Below are 20,970 nucleotides of genomic sequence, written 5' to 3'. Positions count from 1 at the left end.
GAAAGAGTCAGTGAACTTTTCTAAGTCAGAGCATCCAAAGCTGTGTTAAGCAACTTGCCATCCTTCCAGAAAGAAGTCACTGAGTCCTGTTATTTTCCATGACTAAGTATCCTAACCCTGAAAGCTCATTCACCCCATTCACTCCAGAGTCCACACAGGGCATTGCTAAGGGCATTCACCTCCGAGAGGTTTTCTGCTCATCAGTGGGATGTGGGAGAGCTGGACTTGAAGTAGGGGAGAACACACAGCAGTGCACACAGGCAGCTGCTGGAGAGGCTGCCTCCACTGGGAGAGCAATCACTGATGATCACGGTTGGGAATTACATGTAGCTCAGCCCAGATTCCTCAGCTGGCAGCAGCTGTTTTTGGAAACTGAAGGAGTCTTGAAAAGAGCCCCATTTTATGGCCCCTGTGACAATAATCATGAGTGTTGCAATGTAATAACACGTATCTGAGCTACAGCATTCAGATGTCTCTCTGCCTTTTGGCTCCTTCTCTCCGGCTTGCGAAGGGAAGGTTTACTCGGAGGAATAAGCCCAATCCCTGCTTGTTGTAAAATGGATAGGTGAAGGGAAAAAAAAAATCCCCCAAAGTACCCCAAACAAACAAGCAAACAAAAAATCAAACCACAAGCTCTGCTATGTTGTTAAAGTTGTTTATAATTGGCACAGCTCACATATTTGTTCTTTTGACTATGTGGTCTTAGTGTTGCAACGATGCAATTCTCAGGGAAGTGTCCTCATCTCTGGGCTACAGACTCAGACTCCCATTTGCTTAGTCTCCCTCACTGGCCCCATAAATCTTGCATTCCTTTTCTGCATAGTCTTATGGTTTCAGCAGAAACGTGGCTCAGTGCCAAGTTGCAGACTAACTTGTGGCTCTCACTTCTGAGAAACTGGAGCAGTGGACTGAAACCCCTTCACAGAAAGGAGGGTTCAAAAGCCACCCTTCTTTTGTGGGATAAACAATTCCATGGCTGGTTGATCACAGCTTCTGTAGCTGAGCAGACTATTCCCTTAGTGCACGAAAAACTTTAGCCTCCCTTAGTCCTCAGACTATTCCCAAATCCTTGCAACACCTCCTACACCTGTTTGGCTGTCTAAATGGCAGCCCATACTAGCTGGGCTGGCGCAGCACTATGCAGGAGGTGGCTCGCCACTGATTCCTCCTCTCTCACGGACTGAGTAAGGGCCAAATTATACCAACCTTGGCTCTTCTCTGCCTAAGATCTTGTCTCATCAAATCTCCAGAGCTGTCAGCCATCTGTCCTCTCCAGGACATGAGGCAATCACTGCTGAAGAGCCAGACACTGTAATTTGCTTAAGAAATGATGGGAAAAAAATACTCCTCATATAAAGAGGAGCCCACAGAGACAAACCTGATTTCTGCATTTGTCTTCTCCTTCATCCTACCACTAAGGAGGGGTTCCTGGTCCCAGTAACTTCTCCCCACTGAACATTTTTTAGGTGACTGTAGATGAGCCTTTCAGTGCTTCCAAAAGTGAGTGTGGACCCTTGTTGTCTACAGCAAAGAAATATGTTAATGATCCAGTTCTGCTGGATTTTGATGAATACATTTTACACAGAATCATAGAATGCCAGGTTGGAAAGAACCTCAAGGATCATTTTGTCCAAACTTTCTAAGTAGGAACACGGTTCAGATGAGACAGACCAGCACCTTGTCAAGCTGAGTCTTAAAAGTGTACAGCACTGGGGAATCCACCACTTCCCTGGGGAGATTATTCCGATGTCTGACTGCTCTCATAATGAAAAATTTTCTTCTGATTTCCAATTTTGATTGTATTTGTTATTTCAAAAATCTGTGGTGTAGCAACTAGAGTAAGTAAATTTGGAAAACTTCTGCCAGGGATAATATGAACTCAGCTGGTCCAGACTAACAATAGGAAATATTCTAAGATTATTTACACTTTTTCCCCCCCATTCTGTAGTTCTGTGGCATATTCTGTTCTTTATGTGTTTTCATATGCATGTATTTTTATACACATACATGTACACCTACAGGAATAATTGAATGTTACAGATTAATAATGTAGTAAAGAATAAAATTTCTACTTATAGAAATTTGCTGAAAATAATATAGATCTTACCTGTACTGTAGGAACTGATGACTGTTCAGCTTTTATGAGGAACCCATGATTTGTCACAAAGAAATATTTTAGTGCAAATTAAAATGGTCTTTATGACTAAGGGTAAATGAACTGGTTTAATAAATACTTCATATTTCCAGAATCCCTAGACTCTTAATTTTAGTGTAAATAAGGATTTTGAAAGAGTGAAGCTATAGCATTTCTACATTCTTATGTATAAGTAGAGCTTTAAAAAATGTTTTTACCAACTTAGAAAATAACTGACTTAGTTTTATTCAGCCAAACTAAATAAAGACATATGTATTTTCAATTTAACATAAAATGGGAAATACAGAAAAATCTAATTCTATAATCAGTCATAAGTCGATCTTAGTAATCAGAGGCCTGAAATATTTTCAGGAAACTGAATAACAAACTGTGTAGCACTGATAATCCACTTAAAAACATCAAACTGCTATGAGAGATTTTTATATGGCTTTCTGAGAAACAAGGTTTAATGTATAAAAAATCATAGCCAAGAGCTGGAATACTCATTTAAACTGTTCTTAAAACAATTGTGAGGTGACTCAATTGACATTTTTCAAGACTAGTTCTCCTTTCACTTGGTATCAAGTAAATTCCACTGGAAGGCATTTTTAAGTGAACATTCATATTGCAGAATATGACTTCAGAAGTATAAGGACATCACTGGAGTTTCTCAGAAATGAGTAGTAAGGACTGCCTATAAATCCCCTCTAAACGTCTTGGTGTCCCAGACAGAGGAATCAAAATTTCCTCCTGTGAAACAGTAATTCTATGTGAGGATCCAAGAGCCATTTCAGCTTCTTGTGGAATTACAATTTTCTTGATTCAGTTCAATTTCTGTCATGTTGTCATTTGAGCTCGGGCTCCCCCATTGTTCTGAACTGGCTGTCTATTGACCTGTGCTGACAAAGAAGATGTCACTCTCTAGACAGGGAATGTCCAGCATAGGAACTAGTTTGCACTAGAGCAATGCTCCTCTTCTGTGTATCTCTCTAGACATACATCTGCCTGTATAGGCCTGGACCTGCAAGATGAAGCAGAACTCTTGGAGCCAATGTAGATGTGACAAATGGTGAAACACTTAGATCCAGTTCACAGCTGAAACACAGTTTAGTCATGAGTTTTTTGCTGTTGATTTTACAAGGTAATGTCCAGATATACCCATTCATAAACTCTTCCTTCACTGGGGACTTCCAATTGATGCAGCTTTTAGCTGGAGGATGTACTAAACTGCTTAATATTTAAAGCAATGTTTAATGCAATGTCTCTCCAGCATCCAAGGGCATATCCTGGAATCCTCTATACTTTGCTCTTCTGAAGTCAGACAAGTCAAGAAAAAAAAAAAAATAAAAAAAATTCTATAGCTGTTTTCTGAGAAATTTTTAAAAACATCTTCAGGAAATGCAGAATAGAATAGACATGAGATAAGTAATACAGCAAGCTTAGCTCTTTAAGGGGTGGCAATTATATTCCTTACAATCAAAGATAAGTATTTTATTATAAATCTTTCTAGTTTCTAGTACAAGATAGGAATCTTTTACAAATAACTTCTTAGAAATGGGTATCTGATTATTAGATTTGTCTTATCCCTATAGTATGAAGTTTAACTTCACTGCTCTGAGAAATCATCAGTTCTACCTTATTCAGAGATAACAGGATCTTTTAAAAGGTAACATGTGAAGCTTGAAATGTACAGTTTGAAATTTAGTCTTTGACAAATTACCCCTTCAGTGGCAATCCAAAACTTCTTATAAAGTATGTTCTAAGGACATCACATAAAGGACAGTTGCATAGGTCTCTTTTGCCTTGGTTTCTGCTGTATTCACTTTTTTACAGACACTAGTCTATTAATATAAATATACTGATGACCAGAACATGGTAATACTACTTTGAATACAAATAATTAAACCTTTTATTATTATTTATACTGGAAAAATGCTACAAAAGTTACTAGACTGTAAAAACTTCTTATAAAAAATTACTATGTTGAAAAATAAGCGTTTTTTGGGAAATAATTTTTAGTTGCTGACATCATTCCTGTCTGCTAAGGACAGGAACTCTCCAAAGACAACCAACATGCAAATTATATGGTATCACATTTTTATATATTTGGAACTCTAGTCCTACACTTCTGAAAGTAATGAGGGTTTTGCAACTGCCTTCAGTAAAAATGTAGTCCATGCCACAATGAGGAAAGATTATTTTAGTAATATGAATAATCTTAATCTGTGCTGTGTATTTATGCCCTGAATATCAGTAATGTAAACAGAATGAGATGTCAACTTTGGATCTTGAAATTTAAAGCATGGTAGAAGCTCTTACTAATTCATCCTAGGCTAGATAATTGTGCTTTTAAAATTTTGTGGATGCTGATGTGATTAAAACTCAACTGATTTGTATTATACTCTTTTAATAAGTGTAAAATCCAAATATTTTAATATATTTTTAGCTAAGGTTAGAGAAGTTACAAGTGGGAAGACAAATTTGAAAGAATGGCTAGAATGTTTTCTAAATTCAGAAACCAAACTTTCATAATGGTAGGACAAAAGAATATGTTCTATACAAACTAATATTATAAATTCAAAAGTAAGACTAAAAGAAGCAAATACTTTTCAAAAGTTTAGGTCTCCTGCACCCAGATATAGGTAACTAAAAAAGCAATCTTGTTTCCAGAGTTTGATAAGCACAGAACAGTAATAACAGACACCAGTAGAATCTGTGAGATGCTCAACATTTTGGAAGATTCAGACCTGGCACCTAAAGACAAATTGGAGGCCACATCTGCATGATAATATTTTTAAGAATATGGACAAATCTATGTGTAATTCTTGGTGCATCACCACTTGTAGTAAAAAGCTCCAGTGGCCTCTGTGGCTTCTCCAGAGTTTATGATAAATTTTTATAGTAGTAACTATAAAATAGTATTATTTCTGCAAGTTAAAAGGATTAAATATAACACTAAACATATATTTGTTTTGATGGTCTACCATAACTTTCCAAGTAAGAGCCAACCATTTTTTTACTCCACATATATGTATATATTCTAAAAAGGTTTGAAAGAGAGTTTTGCTTATCTTTGGATTTTGACAGACAAACATCTATTCCAGATGTGAAAACACTTACACTGGTGATGATTGTTGAGTTTGGAGGTCACCTCTATAAGACTATGCCCCTGCTAAAGGTCAGCTGCATCAGACTCTGTTTAGGGCTCTGTCCAGTCAGCTTCTGGATATCTCCAAGGATGGAGACTCCACAGCCTTTGTGTGCAAAGCATATCTCATCTCTAAGCAAGCATATCTCACTGTGTTTACAATGGCATGCTTGAGATAAAAAGATATAGTTTTTAAAAGATTATGTATCTTTTCATCTGAAAAAAATATCATGCAGTCCACCATCATACTGGGGAGACATGAGTGATACTTGCAGAGTGATCTTTCCCGGGAAAGTTCAAATATAGCTTCAGAAATATTTGTGGAAAAATTCACTAGTAAAAAGACTGCTCTATCCAGAGAAGTCCAATTCTATTGGATGACCATATAGAGACTTTATTAGTATCTACACATTTTTCCTAGCAGCCATTCATTAAGCCTTTCACATTCTGTTAAAAAACACAAATAAATAAATAAATAAATAGTTTAAAAAAAGCTAGTTAGGAAAGAACATTTCAAATTTGTGGTAAATCAGGATGACTATAAAAGATCTGCTCCATTCCAAGTCACAGTATGAGAGGAAAGCTGGGTAAAGCAAGTGTTATTTAACACTAAATAATTTCATTTCCATGACTTCATCAGACTTACATATCAGCTATTCAGAAAATAGTCCCAAAGAGAGTCTTTAATTTAAACTGATGTTCTTTTGGCAGTTGTAGTGAAACCAAGAGATTTGTTCTCCAGAAAACTTGGACAGAGTATCAGATGAAAGAAAAGGGGGGAGGTGGATTGGATTTTTTTAAGGTGGACTTTACTGTAAGTTTTTTAGTTACTGTCAAACAAACTATTTTTTCTGGAAATTATTATAATTAACTATCACACTTCTTTCAAGAAGCCTACTACCTTTTAAAAAGCAGGAAATGTTCTCTGTCCACAAAAGCTAACACACAGTGAAATTAATAAATACCATACCTCTTTCTGAAAGCAATTTTTATTCATACAATTCAGTGGAATTAAGCATGCTAGAAATAATTTTCTCAAACGTCAATCCTATGCTTCAAGGTGTAGCTCAGATATATTCTCAGAAAAAAGGCATAGTGGAAATGTGAATAAATACATTTTGATTTGACATTACAAAATAAAACTCCCTTTGACTGGCTGGAGACAGAAATATTTTCAGATAAATCTTCAGGAAATGAGTTCTTGAAATGCTGTTTACTGAAAGGTAAATTCTGCTAAGAAAAGTAGTGATCCTTATTTAAAGTTTTGTTCAGAGTTAATTATTTATTCCTTTCACTGTCCCTAGGTCTGGAAAGAGTGCCAAAAGATCTTCCTTCTGACACAACTCTGTTGGACTTACAGAACAACAAAATCACTGAAATTAAAGATGGAGACTTCAAGAACTTGAAGAATCTTCATGTAAGTGTATAAATGAACTAGCAATTGCCAGGGGAAAAAAAAAAAAAAAAAAAAAAAAAAAGAAGGAGAAAATGTGGTTTTGGCCTAGTACTCAGGTTTTTAAGGAAAGCTTATGAAATACTTTGTGATATTGCTCTATCAGCCCAGCCTATTTCTTTCCATTCCCATTCCTCACCTGTAAACTCTCTTCTCATACCACAGAAGTTTATCATCTCTTTTCAGGTCTTCACTGTCCATTCAGTCACCTGATCTCTATCATAATTTTTCTCACCAATTTATTGAAATTCTCAGTCCTTTTAGCACAGGGAGTTAGTCAAAAAAGCAGATTAATCTCAACACTGACACCTCACTCATTACTGTATTCCTTCCCCTGCTATCTCTGAGGTCACAGAGATTTGTATATGCCATGTTTGTCAGCAGTTTTTCTGTACTAATTTTAGTTTAGTTTTCTCCTGCCTGCACTACAATGAAATTGTGTTTTTGCAATAACCTTCTCCTAGCAGAAATAGGTTCTCATCATCCTTTTCCTTCTAGTCTCTTCCAACTCTGCTGTCTGTTTTCCTCCTTGCTGAAATATTTTCCTTCTCTGGTTTCTGTGACTGCCCTCTTTTTTCTGGTTCACCTCTCCTTTTCCAAGTTTCCATCAGACAACCGCCTTCCTCTGCTTCCAAATTTTCGTTTCTCTGTTTGAGGTCCTCCTCCCTTATTTCTATGCTTTTAATCAACATCTTAAAATTCATACCTCATAGTCTTGCCTCAATTTGGTTGAAATATCTCTTTCTTGCCAGATTAGAAAAAAAACCAAAACTGTTACTTCTCTGCCTCTGAAACTAATACCCCAACTAAGACATATTTCTGAAAATATTATTTTTCTAGCCTTTAACCAACTCAGGCTTTTTCTGTGTTATTCCATCTGACCCTTTTTTATTATAACCAATATAAGCTACTTGTCTTTTCTTTCCTGCCTCTTCAGAGCCTCTTTCTATTCTATTGTTTTCATTCACAACAAAGAAGCCAACTCCCACTTTTTATCCATTTATACTGCCAGTGCCATCACCCAAACAAGCACTGTTTCAAACAAAAGTCCGCTTTTAGCCACTCGTACTCAGGAAAAAAAAAGAGATATTTTAAACATTTATCTCCTCAATTATTTCCAAATTTCCCATTAAAATTTTGTTTTAATTCAAAATCAAGAAGGAAAGTTTTTTTTTTAAAAAAATCTAGGAATAGGCACAATTCTAGTTTGTAGTGGAGGCAGCTGCACAAGTAAGTCATGATGAGGTTCATGCCACCTAATTTAAGTGTAGAAGTCTATATTTGAGCTAGTTACATAGATAATCACTACAGTTAACAAAGAGTTAGGTACTTCTACATTGCATTTCATATGACTTGTTTTTAGAATGAGATGACTTATGCCCCTGAATTTTTTTTTCAATGCCTCTGCTCAGCTACTGATCACATTTGAATCCCTGTTTTCAGAGAAGATCATCTGCAAGGTGCTGAAAAAGAGATAAGTCTTGTCGATGATTTGAAGCTTTTTGCAGTCCTCCTCCATGGCACTGCATGCAATGAGTCAGAGCATGCTCTTGCAGATGAAAAGCACTGTCCCCAGTGACTTCTGTCGTCATGGCACTCAGCTCAGGCCTTTTTTACACATCCTGCTGTGAGTTAAGCTGTTGTGAACTATGTCATCTCATTGAGGTGAACTCTATTGATTATTTATTTTTCTTTTATTACAGCAGATATAATTTCATCGTGAATTACATAGATACATACATGTCTTCAGGGAAGAGATTATTCTTTAGCCTTATTCCCAAAAGTAGTCAGTACATGCTTAAGGACAAGTGGAAATTATACAGAAGAGTGACAAGAGTGACATATGCTTTAGCTTGGAGTGATGCAGTTTTCCTGGATTTACTCAAGAACAAAAATGGATCCCCTCATCTCCTACCCAGAACAATAATAATAATAATAATAATAATAATAATAATAATAATAATAATAATAATAATAATAATAATAATAAATTTAGTCATGCAGTGCATTTATGTAACTACTAAATATCTTTACTCTCAGCAGGCATCATTCTTCTTGTGTAATATCTGGGAAAGATTCCTATTCCCCAGTTTACAATTAAATATTCTCAAAGTCATAGTGAAAGGGGAAATTTTTTTTAGATAAATGTAACTCAAAAGATTTGTTGTAGAGAGATCTATTGTCACTTTTGTTTTAATGAGATATATGTGTGCATGCATACATAAAAACAAAGGGTGTGCCTTTTAGTCAAATTCTCTGATAAAAAATGGCTTGTGTTAGCATTACACTCGATAATGTGATGTTCAAATTTTCTAGACTTTGTAGACCTTCTTATACTCTACTAGAACAGGAAGATTCACATAAATTATCAGTGTTATTGTTCCAAAACCACGTTTAAATTCTTGCATGAAGTGATCACTTATGGGAACAATTACTTAAATCCCAGTTTTCATAGATCTTGGGAAAAAAATCAATAGTATATCAACTCAGTTTCCTTTTTGAATATTTATTTTAAATGATTTCCTATTTCCTACAAACATCACCAATCATATCTGTAATATTTTTAGAAGAGCTTTTAATGAGCAATTTAGTTTGAACCTACAGTTCAACTTGTATAAAAAACAGATGAAGAAAGGAGAAAAGAAAGGATTTACCTATAACTTGCTTCACGAAATAAAAAAGAACCTAGAAATAAAAAAGAAATTAGCACTTACAAAGATTCTCTTTGTATCACAAAAATTTCCTGAGTAGGTGAAAGAGCAGTTAAAATCTGCAGCTGTGGAAATATAGCAAGCAATTAGAAAAGGATACAACCAAAGGAATATTTATCTGCAAATAATAGATGCCTGCCAGAAAACACTAGAGTCAACAGCTTGGTTGCACTTGATATTTTTATAGTTTTAAATTTATCCAGGAAAAAGTGGCTAATCTATTAATGTTGGTACTATAAAAACTCAGTGAGACTTCACAGCATTTAAAAATGAAAGATACAATTTTTACCAGAGTACTTGGGGAAATAAGGGAAAAAGTGAAGAAGGTCTTTATTTAAGGTTGAGGACTGAGATTTGTGGTTTCAGAAAACTGTCTGATATTATGTAAAAAAAATTTGCTTATGATTTAGACCTGTGGCAAAACAATCAGAGAGACGCTATTGAAAAAGCCAGGAAAAAAAAAACAAACAACTTCTATGAAACTGTCAGAATTTTCCAGGCAGACTGACACTTCTGGATAGAGTACAGTACTTTGACCCTATGAACATAATAAAGAGTCCAAAATACTACTTGAGTAAGCCCTCATGCAGAGTGAAGGAGGAGTCTACAAAAACAGCACATGGAGTTGCATGCTATGTGGCAAAGCCAAAGCAAACCAACATAACACCTGACACTTGGAAAAAGAGGTAAAAGAAACTACTGCGTATTAGATCACTGTAAGAACAGCACAAACAACATAGTGACTGCATGCTTTTCCACCAGAAACTTTTTGAAATGACACAGTGTTAGTACAGTAAAAGATTAATGCTTTATTGGCCTGAAAGAAACTGGAACATTGCTTACTGTAGGCTGGCAGAACTGTGCAAAGACATGGCTGTGCAGACAACAGTGCTAAAAACAGTTTTCTTTATGCTGAGAGACCCGCATGAAAGAGATCAAAGATTTAAACTTGGGACTTAAGGTTATGACCTCATGTGCCACTAAGGAATTATCAACACTAAATATATGGGCCAATAAACTGGAATACTCTTTGTAATAATATGAAGTGGAAAAGTAATGTATTGCATTAGAAAATTTTCATGCACTCTTTTTTCTTTAATCAAAAGTAGGCTCCCTATGGACAGACATGAGCCCAGGTTAGCTGAAGAAAAGTCTAAGAACATCTTCCAGGGATACAGAAAGCCTACTAACAGCTGAAAAATATTAAGGGAAGAAGAGACTTCTGAGGACTCATTACAGCTTCAGTTCCCTTTCCTCAGGCATAATTAAAAGAGAAGTGAAGTAAATATAATGCTGTGCAAATCATAACATGAAGAATCATAAGCCACCAGACTATAAAAAAATTAAGACAGATATTGCTGTTCAGATTTTACCTCTGAACTCAATTCCCACTATCATAAATGGCAGATATTCTTAACTGAACTGAAAGATACCTTTGAATTTATTTTTTTTATTTTTCTACTTGGTACCTCTGTAGGTTTCTAAGAAATATTCGGAGAGAAAAAATACCTTTCTAAAATGCAGCACTCCCTTAGTGAGATGCATTTTTAATGTGGAGAGAATAAAGATCTTTTAAGGGGAGGAAAACTACAGAAGAAGATTATTTGAGGTCCTTAACATTCTGGAAGGACCCAGCATACTATGATAATGAAAAAAGGAAATTTTATAGAATAGGATAATAAAATACACAAGTAAGTTGTGTTTAAAAGAATGGCCAAAACACTTGCCTCAACAAACAAGGACAGGGTTGAAAGATTCTCTAGAAGTCCAGAGCACTGGGATTATTTTGTTGAAGTAGGAAAATGTAGAGCCAGCTGCTTCCTTGTCATCTGTGCAAGTCATGTTACACAAGACTTACCAGGGAGCGCTCAAACACCATTCCAACTAGATCTGCAGCAGGCTCCTTGGTTTTGCAAGATTATTCAACAAGGTACTGTGGATGTGATCAAGCTGCTTTCCACAGTTTTCTTTTGTTTATACTGACAGGCTGTTGGTTCAATTTCTTGCCATCTCCTTCCCTCACAGCTCATTCATCCCTTTCCTGTTTCTAGGGGGAAACCCCTTTTTCTTTGCTTTTCTTAGCTATGTCCACTTGATCCCAGGTTTGATAGGGTTACTACCAGACCCTGCCAAAGAATTTAACTAACAAAAAATAAAAAATAATTGCACCATTATGTGGTTTCTTTATACTTTCCCTGCCTTAACTGTAGATCATGGGCCCACCAAGAGACATAACACCTGGCATTTTGTCGAGACACTTCCCTGAACTGAGGGGCTCTTAGTTCCCTCAAGTTCACCAGTGTTTATGATTTTTAAAATGAATTTTTAAATTACTACTGACTTTGTAGAATTCTGTCTCCTGGTATAACACAATTAGAGAAGGAAGTGAAATTCTATTTTCTATTCTTTGTTTCAATTTGTATTTCTAAGCATACACCCAGTCTTAACAATGTGGCAGGAAAGCTGGACTATATGGCCATATAATGAGTTTGGCTTAACAACTAAAAACATAAAGCAAACAAAAATATGAAATTTATTGTTATTTTTTTTTTGGATACCTGGCTTATAATTCTTAAGCCATTACTGTTCCTAGCAGAACTGTAATAAAAAACAGGTAATACTGTAATACATAACCCAGGAAATTAAAGAAATTCCATTGGGTCAGCAGACTGATTTTTCAATTTAAACCCTGAAGGATGCATGCATCATTAACAATTTGATGTTAGGTAAGAGTACCATCCCCAGCTGACAGAACAGATGTGTCATCCTGTATTATGGCTGATAACAATTTGCTGATCATTTTACAGTTCAATTCTGATTTTGGCAAGGCTCTTGCTTCAAACTATTCTAAACTAAGAACAGAAGTAGGGATGAAATACCCTTGGAACAATCCTCTGGGATTCTGACATAATGAAATTGCACCAAAAATTACAATTGTCTGCACCCCACACCCAGGCAGGGAAAAAATAGTAATTTTTCAAAACTCCATGAACAACCCTGTACTAGTTCCTACATGGTTGCCACACACTCCCTCTGCAGTTTGTCAGGGTGTATTTTTACAGAAGTCTGCCAACAAGTGTTCCAGAATTCTCCTGAATTGTGAATCCTCCTTTTTATTTTGGGAATAAATATTTGAGGTAGAAACCAGGCCAGAGGGTGCTAAATGGCCAGACTCTCATAGACTTTGACAGAGCCAGCATCTATTCCTGTCATACAGTGATTTTTATTTTTTTTTAAACTAATACCAGAGGTGCTTTTCAGTAAAAAGTAAACCATCTTTGAAGCAAAGCTTGGATGTTTTTTCCTCTCTAACGATTGAACTGCTAGTAGGGATAAGATGGTCTGTTAGTATTACCACAGAGTAACATTATAACAATCATTGTTTACTGTGCGACGTTTGAATGTTGTATATGACAAAGGAAAAAGGCTTTACCTCAGGAAAATAAGGATGGAAGCTTATTTTTCTCTCACTCATAGGAAATTGCTATGAACCCTCTAAGTTGCCTAAGTGATGTCTTCAGTACTTGATGCATTTGTGCTTTTTTTTTTTCCCCCCTCCTCTTTCTTTTTGGCCTCTTTTTTTACCTATGGCTGACACATATCAGATCATGCTGAAAGCTGCACAATTGTGTGCTTAGCCTTTTTTGTTTTAAATTGATGTTATGCTTCAATTATTAACTTTTTGTTTGTTTCTTGTTGGTTTGGTTTTTTTTTTGGGGGGGGGAGGGGGCAGGGAGAATACGTTTATTTAAATAAAAACACATTTCTTTTTTCCCCTCACTAAAAATAGAAGCATAGACAAGGTAGATTTTTAAATAAAATTATCAGTTCCTATGGCTCTTTTGTAGGCTTTTAGATTTCTGCTGAATCGTTTCATACCAGGAGCATCAAAAGGGCTATCTATGGCCAAGAGCTCCAGCACATTCAGCACTTTCAGCCTGACCCTTACTTTTCCCTCTCAGTACTTTTTGTTCTGTACAAAATTTTTATATGCCCCATAAGAAGATGTATATAATGCCTCCTCATGCCGTCTGGCTTCATTCGGGATAGCTAGTCCATGTGTCATGTTTTTGCCTAACATCTCTTCCTCAATAGCTCTGCCTGCAGATGTTTTCCCTAGGTTTTTCTCCTCTAGTTCCTGTTTTCACTGACCCCTGAATTCCCCTGAGTTTTAAATTGTATTTTATTTTGTTTTCTTTTAACTTTTGTAACATGCAAACCATACGGGACACATTCTGAGGAAAGTAAACAGCATAGCTCCAAGGCTAATAACTTCAGTCTTTAAGTCTTGCATATAATAGAGTTATTGTGAAGGGGGAAAGGAACCCAAGGGTATGGCTTGCCAGGTGCTATGCTGGTGTGTTATCCTCATCATTTGCTGTTGCTCTGGGAGACAATAAAACTTCTCATGCAAATTCTGATGTGTGGGTTTATTTTTGTTTTCTTACAGCTGCACAACCATGAGGAAAAATAATGTAGGTTTAAAATACCAGGAACAGGGCCTTGCACAGAGGGGTGTAAGTGGGAAATGATATTTTAGTACAAAAATGTTGGAAATTACCTTACCACCTTACACCACCACACACACATTCCCACTGTGAAATCAGATTTTTAAACATACCTTTGATAGATGTAATTTCTAAGTGAGAGACTTTCTGAATATTTGAATAAAACCAGGTAACATTATCTTCCCCAAGATAACATTATAATATTCAGAAGATGCACTGGCAAACAGAACAGATTAATCCTAGATACTTAGATAACTTCTGGTTTTGGTCAGGACCAACAATTCTGCTTGGAAGTGCTGTAACGATTCTTTTAATGTCAGCTACTCAGAAAATATTTATATTGTAAAGCCTCACTGATTGTATTGGTATCTATTTCCAGTCAGAAATATTTCACAGCAAATCATCATCATAGCCCAAACATTTTTAATGTAAAAGGCAAGAAAGTAGTACAAACCAGGAATCAGTACAAGTGCTAATGAGTGTAAACTCATTTAATGTTGACTTAGATATCTATGTAAAGGAAATCTGTGGCAAAGTTTAAAAAAAGCACAAAGTAATTTGTAGTAGCATATTCAGTTATTTAGTTATCATGTTAAAAACCATTAATAAGACTCATCTACGTAATTCATGTTGTACCCCTCATAATAACTGGATTGTTTCTCATGTCCTGATACTGTGCTGGTAGCTGTATTACACTACAGGCAGAATCTACACCTGCATTACAATTCTGGCAATGGTGTCTCTCAGGAAACCCTATCCTGTGGGTGTCCCATGTATTCTCATGGCAGTTCTTATAGCTCAGGTGCAAAAGAAAGATACTTGGGGCCATGACTTCCACTGACCAATGTATTTGCTCTGGGAGAAGCTTCTTGTTAGGGAAATACACTGCTGAACTGTGAGTGACCTTCATTGTCTCCCCTTGCAAATGTGTCTTTGCTAGCTAGCATGCAAAATCAAAACCAGATATGCTCAGTTTTATGTGTTCCTAGTGAAACCATGTACAGAACACACTACTTACTTTTCTCAGGATGATCTGCAAGAGGATCCCATTAGGAGTAAAGCACACAAAGCATTTTAAACTATCTTCTTACCTCTCTTCCAATTTTCACGAGAGAGAAATGTCAGATGCTAGTACACTTCTTGTCACTGTTTTAACACTGAACTGATTATGGAAAGAGCTGAAGGCTTAGTTTTCCTTCAAGAAGAAGACTAAAGTGTAATTCTGAAAATATCAGAAATGTACTGAAATATACAGAATGATAGCTATGGTATATGGAACATAAAATTTGTGGTTTATCAGCAACTGTTGTCTTCTGTTTCTGAAAACAGCATAATGGAGTTAGTGAACAAAGATGCTCTATAGATATTCTCTAGCAAAAAATATAAATAGATATTAATATCTATATACAGCCCACTCTCCCTAATTCACTGCACAAATGTGCAGCACTGTGAAACTGGTAAGTATATAGCAAACAAATGGAGTTTTGAGATTTATTTGCATATGTATTGTATCTGAAATCCTTTCCATTAGCTGCACTACTATTCTGACAATAATAAGACTTTCTTCTCCCTTTTTGTGTCATGCTTGATTAATCAAAAACAGAGATAGCAGAAATGTACAATTTCAGATTAATATGGAGACTACCTACTACAGGTAACAGAGCTTGTAGGAAGACCTTTCTGTCCTGAAAATCTAGACAGCTAATTTGCTTAAAGTTATCCTGAGTCTAGATATCACAACTGTGGTACCTACATTAGGTATCTACATAGTAGGCCAAATTAATATGGTCCATGATCACTGCTGTACTTAGAATATAATGCTTCAAATTTCTCCCTTTCCATTCCAAGTTATACTTACCAAAATATCTCTACAAAAATTATGTTATTATCTGTCACAAATCTAATAAATGCAGTCTATAAGACTAACAGAAAAGAAGTGATGAAATAGATGATTTTTATTAAGCTAGGCTGTGACTTCACTGTATTGAGTCTTAGAAGTTTTTGTTTGGGGAAAACCTGATTAGGAAGGTTGTGTGATGATGGGTGAGGTATAAAAGTGTTTTCAGAAGAAATGAAAACAGAAAAAAGAATAATCAAATAAAACTAATAATGTTTTGGTGGTTTTGTGTTTTTTTTATGTGAGTGACTTCAAGTGGAAGGGCTGTACTTACTCTCGGTTATAAATTATAGAAGTTCACAGAAACTACATATCCCTCAACAATGAAATTACACTTGTATTTGTAAAGTAGACCTTGTTTATCTTTTACTGTTTTCAGAAGTTCTTAATCTATTTGTTTTAGTACTGTATTCCTTTTTCTTCAGCTTATTAGATTGGTTGTCAAAAGGCATTAGAAAAAATAAATAATAATTGTTTAATGTTTCATTCACAAAATCATTTCCCTAATAGTCACTTGAGATCTCCTTCATTATTATTCTACAGGCATTGATCCTTGTTAACAACAAAATCAGCAAAATAAGCCCATCAGCTTTTGCTCCTCTGAAGAAACTGGAAAGACTTTACCTGTCCAAGAACAACCTGAAGGAACTCCCAGAAAACATGCCGAAGTCTCTTCAGGAGATACGGGCTCATGAGAACGAGATCTCCAAGCTGAGGAAAGCTGTCTTTAATGGACTGAATCAAGTTATTGTCTTAGGTACGGGCATGAGAAATTATAACAAAATCAACTGAGTGTTTTTTCAAGATGTTATTTTTAGTTCAATCAGTGGTTTTATATAGAAAGTCAAGAAATGCTCCAATAAATTGTACTTCCAAATTAGCTTTGACCTGAAGGATATAGGTACCTACACTGCAGCACAGCTCACAACCATGTTTTGTTGGCAGAACTAGGCACCAATCCAATCAAGAGTTCAGGCATTGAAAATGGAGCTTTTCAGGGGATGAAGAGGCTCTCCTACATCCGTATCGCGGACACCAACATTACAAGTATCCCAAAAGGTAAGAAGTTCAATTAATATTTCAGAGATTTGCACCCTGGAAGCATTCAAGGCCAAGCTGGATGGGGCTTGGAGAAACCTCATCTAGTGGGAGGTGCAGGGGGGTTTGAACTAGATGATCTTTCAGGTACCTTCCAACACAAACCATTCTTTGATTCTATGATTCTATTATAATATAGTGACTTCCAGTTATTGGGAAAAAAAAATATTTTGGAAGCCTTTTGAGCCGGTCCTTAGAGTATCCATTATTTTGTCTCCTTCGTTTTTGGTGTGTTGACTTACTGGTTTGGCAAATTTTGTTTTCTATTATGAGAAGCTCTACAAGAGGTGCACAGTAAAAACCAAGCCATTTTATGTTATTTTCCTTTTCTTATTGCATAGTTGGAATATGAAAAGGAAGATTATTTTCATCCTCCAACCCTTGTTTGTGAGCATCATCAACTTTTTACAGGTGTAATCTCATGTAGAATTAACTTAAGTTCTGCAAGCATAAAATCAGCCTTTCACAAGCCTGTGGGTTTGAAGCCAAAAAGACTATTCCTATACAAAACAGAAACATTTGCTGTTTTTAAAAGTACTTCATCGCAAATTGCTACAAAATAAGAGCAACTTCAATATTACCAAATAAGCCAAAACAAACCAGAACAGAATCCAGAGGAAATTATATTCAATGTATTCATAGTTCGGCCAGTAGATTGTTTTGAAATAGCGGAAACATTTTTCAAAGTTAATACTAGTTGTTATTTCTCTCTTTCCACATTTCCTGTTTTGGATGTTCTTTTGAAGGGCTTTATATAGTTAAAATATTTAGTTCCTTTTTATTTATTTATTTATTTATTTTTTAATCTTGATAAACAGAATTTGCAAACTACTATGTGCCCTACCTAAAATAACATTACAATTATACAACCTCATCTTTGAGGTCTCATTTTCTGCTGCTGTTATTTATAAAACATTTAGGTGCCAAATGTTTGTAGATTCATGTGTGGGAAAGTCTGGCTAAAATGAAGATTCTTTCTCTTATACTATTATATATGTTCCATTTATATAATAATGAAAATTAGAAGTCATATCTGGGAAGAATTTGATTTAGCTATTTTTTAAAGAATTAACTCTTCTCTGATGACCTTAGAAGCTTGTTTTTTTCATGTCAAATACATTGTCACTAGCTGTTTTCCGTTTCCATGATTGTGAAAGTTCTTTGTTTCATTCCATGAATTTTTCTTGGCCAGATCTAGTAAAAATCTTGTTACTGTAAAAGAATGTCAGTGTAACACCTTTAATGAAAGATAACCCTGTTTTATCAAAAGTAATTTGATGGTGTTCTCTCTTTCAGGCCTTCCCCCATCCCTTACTGAACTTCACCTTGATGGCAACAAAATCAGCAAAATTGAGGCTGATAGCCTGGCAGGACTCACCAACTTGGCGAAGTAAGAATTCATGTCTTCCTTTCACATTAACAATTAGTTGAAATCATAGCCATCATACACACAGTTAGAAAACATCATTCTGGGTTTCTTGAGCGTTATCATCATTGAAACAGAACCTAACTTATCAGAAAACTAAGTTAATCAGGGCTTGTATACTGACTTAAGAGAACAAAACAATTTTTTTTTTTTCCTAGCAATACTTTCCAGCTTTTAAAACTGATGAGTCCTTTATGACCAGGACAATTGTTTCTTTTATAAAAAAAAAAAAAAAAAAAAAAAAAAAAGAAGAGATAAAGCAAGCGAGTAGGAGCAATTAGATTTTTTAATTACATCATGTTTCTTTTATTGTATTGTAATCCTTGGTTTATGCAGTTTTCTTGGGACACTGCATTGCTCGCGCGATTTCCTCTGGAAACTGGGGAAAAAAATACATGGGAACCAAAACTGCTTGCAACAGAGTTTCCTCTGTTTCTCAAGAAAGACATGTCTGCAGTGAATCCAAGAAAGTGATTAGAAAAAATCATGCAATATAAACGAAAAAAATGTAGTTTTCAGGGTGATTGTACCTTGCTAATCTGTGATTATATTGTTGAATAAGTTTCTCTAACTGTAGGAAACTATAAGGAGAATTTCTGAAAAGCAGTAATAGATATACAGAACCATTTATTAATTAATAATAGTAGATAACATGCTAAAATAGTAAAATGGGCCTTTAATACGAAGTATTTTAATGCTGTGATACTTTAAGACTTTTCTATGGAAAAATAGTATAATTGATCTAAAATATCATTAATCAGATTACTGAATCTAATCCCTGGGTCTTCATCTTAATAATTCTGCTTCTTCTTACAAAGACAGAAAACAGAAATCAAAGAAAGATTACTGAGCAACATGAGTTAAATTTACCACTGTAAAGCTCGAACAGCAATTTAGTGCAATGAAGTACATAATAACATATATTTTGAATCTGGCAATTCCAAATAATAAAACTTTAGAACAGGTTTATAAATCTTGTAAAATAAAGTATTCATGTTTGATGTTCGTATTAAATAATGCATTCATACCCACTAAAAAACAGTCCACTCCTTGATTTTAATGAAAAAATATAAATACCATAATTATGAATTAAGGAACTATGAAGCATCTGCTCTTAATGATAGAGGCTTAGTATAAAATGTAACAGCCTCCAGAAAAATAATAAAGTAAAATTCCAATACCAAAATAAGATTGTAACTACTCAAGGTAGAGAGTAATTTATTTTACTGGGAGAAGGAGGTGTGGGTGAGTCAGTTGTCCTGCAGACCACGAATTTTTTCATCTTTTTCTCTTCACACTTGGAAGCAACATTACATGACCAATATTTTTGGAAGTCCTTCTTAAGACATAAAGTTTTATGCAGCAAGTGCTGATGAAACACTAAAAATATCTAATCTTGGGCTGCTTCCATTGTGGCTGTACTGTACAGAAAAAAAAGATACTCTGTTGATCATGATGCAGAAATGTGGAGCTGCTCAGAGCAGGCACCGAATTTGGAAGTGCTTTTTGGGTTGTGCTGAAGCAGGTAACCTAAGCATAGTCAGAAATCCTCTTGTGCAAAGCTAAAAAGTAAGAGAGAAAAAAGATTTAGCACAAAAGAGGAGCATTGAACATAGCAATTAGACAGATGAAGAATGAAGGAAGCTTCAGGAGAGCTCCAGAACAGCACCTGGGATAAATCTAAGGGACAGCATGCCCCCGATGCCACTGAAACAGGCTACTTGAAAAATGGCTTTTATTTACACATGTAAGCCTTCAAGAACAACCGTAGAGGGTCAGACCAGTCTCCCTCTGGATCATGTCAACACATGCTCAACAGTCTAACAGTTTCCCTAAAGCACGTTGCATTTGGACAAAAAGCTAATTTTTCTCACTAGGTTAAGGTGTTTTGAACTCTAAAATAGCTCAGTGTAGCTTTACTGCTCATTATCTTTTGAATTCTTGAGTTGCAGCTGACCACCAATATTTGTCCTTTTTGTTTGTTTACTATGTGAAATTATTCTTAAATCTTCCAAAAGCCTTCACATAGTGCTGCAGTGAGGGAAGAGGGGGTGGGGGGAGGGGGAAAGAAGCTCATTGATGTAAATCCAACAAAGACTCTGCTGGGTTTGTGCAGGAGTGAGCTCAACAGGAGGATATACAGATTACACAGTTGCTGTTACTAAAGTGTAGAGAGCCTATTAAAGTTCACTTAAAAAGCCTAGCTCCATCACAGCGGCAGTTGCAAAGATATGTTTTTGCTTATGGTCTTCAATAATTTAGAACACTGTGACTAGATCAGCTAAAACTGGAAATATGTTACCTATGCACTAATATAAAAGGAAATATTATGTCAATATAGTAAAAGAGAGTGATTTTTCAAATTCTGCCCTTTTTGTTCCCATGGGAAAAAACAGACAAAGACCATGTTATTTCCTAATACTCTAAATTGCCCTATATTTTGTGCACTAATATTGTCTTATTATGTTTGTAAACACAGCCTGGAGTTACTGAGGGTTTGTTTGTAACACATTTAGATGAGATGTAATTACATACCCTTGCACTGTTTGTGGGAGTTAGATCCACTTTTCTACAGACTCTTAATTTTACTCTTTC

At 35.5% G+C, this 20,970-nt stretch overlaps 1 protein-coding gene across 1 annotated transcript in view; it reads left to right on the top strand.

Annotated features, from left to right (window-relative positions):
* Positions 1–20,970, top strand: part of DCN (decorin) — a 40,783-nt gene that overhangs the window by 16,004 nt on the left and 3,809 nt on the right. The window contains exons 3-6 of the mRNA XM_010008016.1: positions 6,587–6,699; positions 16,395–16,608; positions 16,797–16,910; positions 18,246–18,339. Coding sequence (XP_010006318.1) covers positions 6,587–6,699; positions 16,395–16,608; positions 16,797–16,910; positions 18,246–18,339 — 535 coding nt within the window. The remainder of the gene's footprint in view (positions 1–6,586; positions 6,700–16,394; positions 16,609–16,796; positions 16,911–18,245; positions 18,340–20,970) is intronic.

Source organism: Chaetura pelagica, unplaced genomic scaffold, assembly GCF_000747805.2.
Source record: "Chaetura pelagica isolate M959 unplaced genomic scaffold, ChaPel_1.0 scaffold50, whole genome shotgun sequence".
NCBI lineage: Eukaryota > Metazoa > Chordata > Aves > Apodiformes > Apodidae > Chaetura > Chaetura pelagica.
The sequence above is the reverse complement of the archived record's forward strand: the minus strand, read 5'-3'. Positions and strand labels throughout refer to the sequence as shown.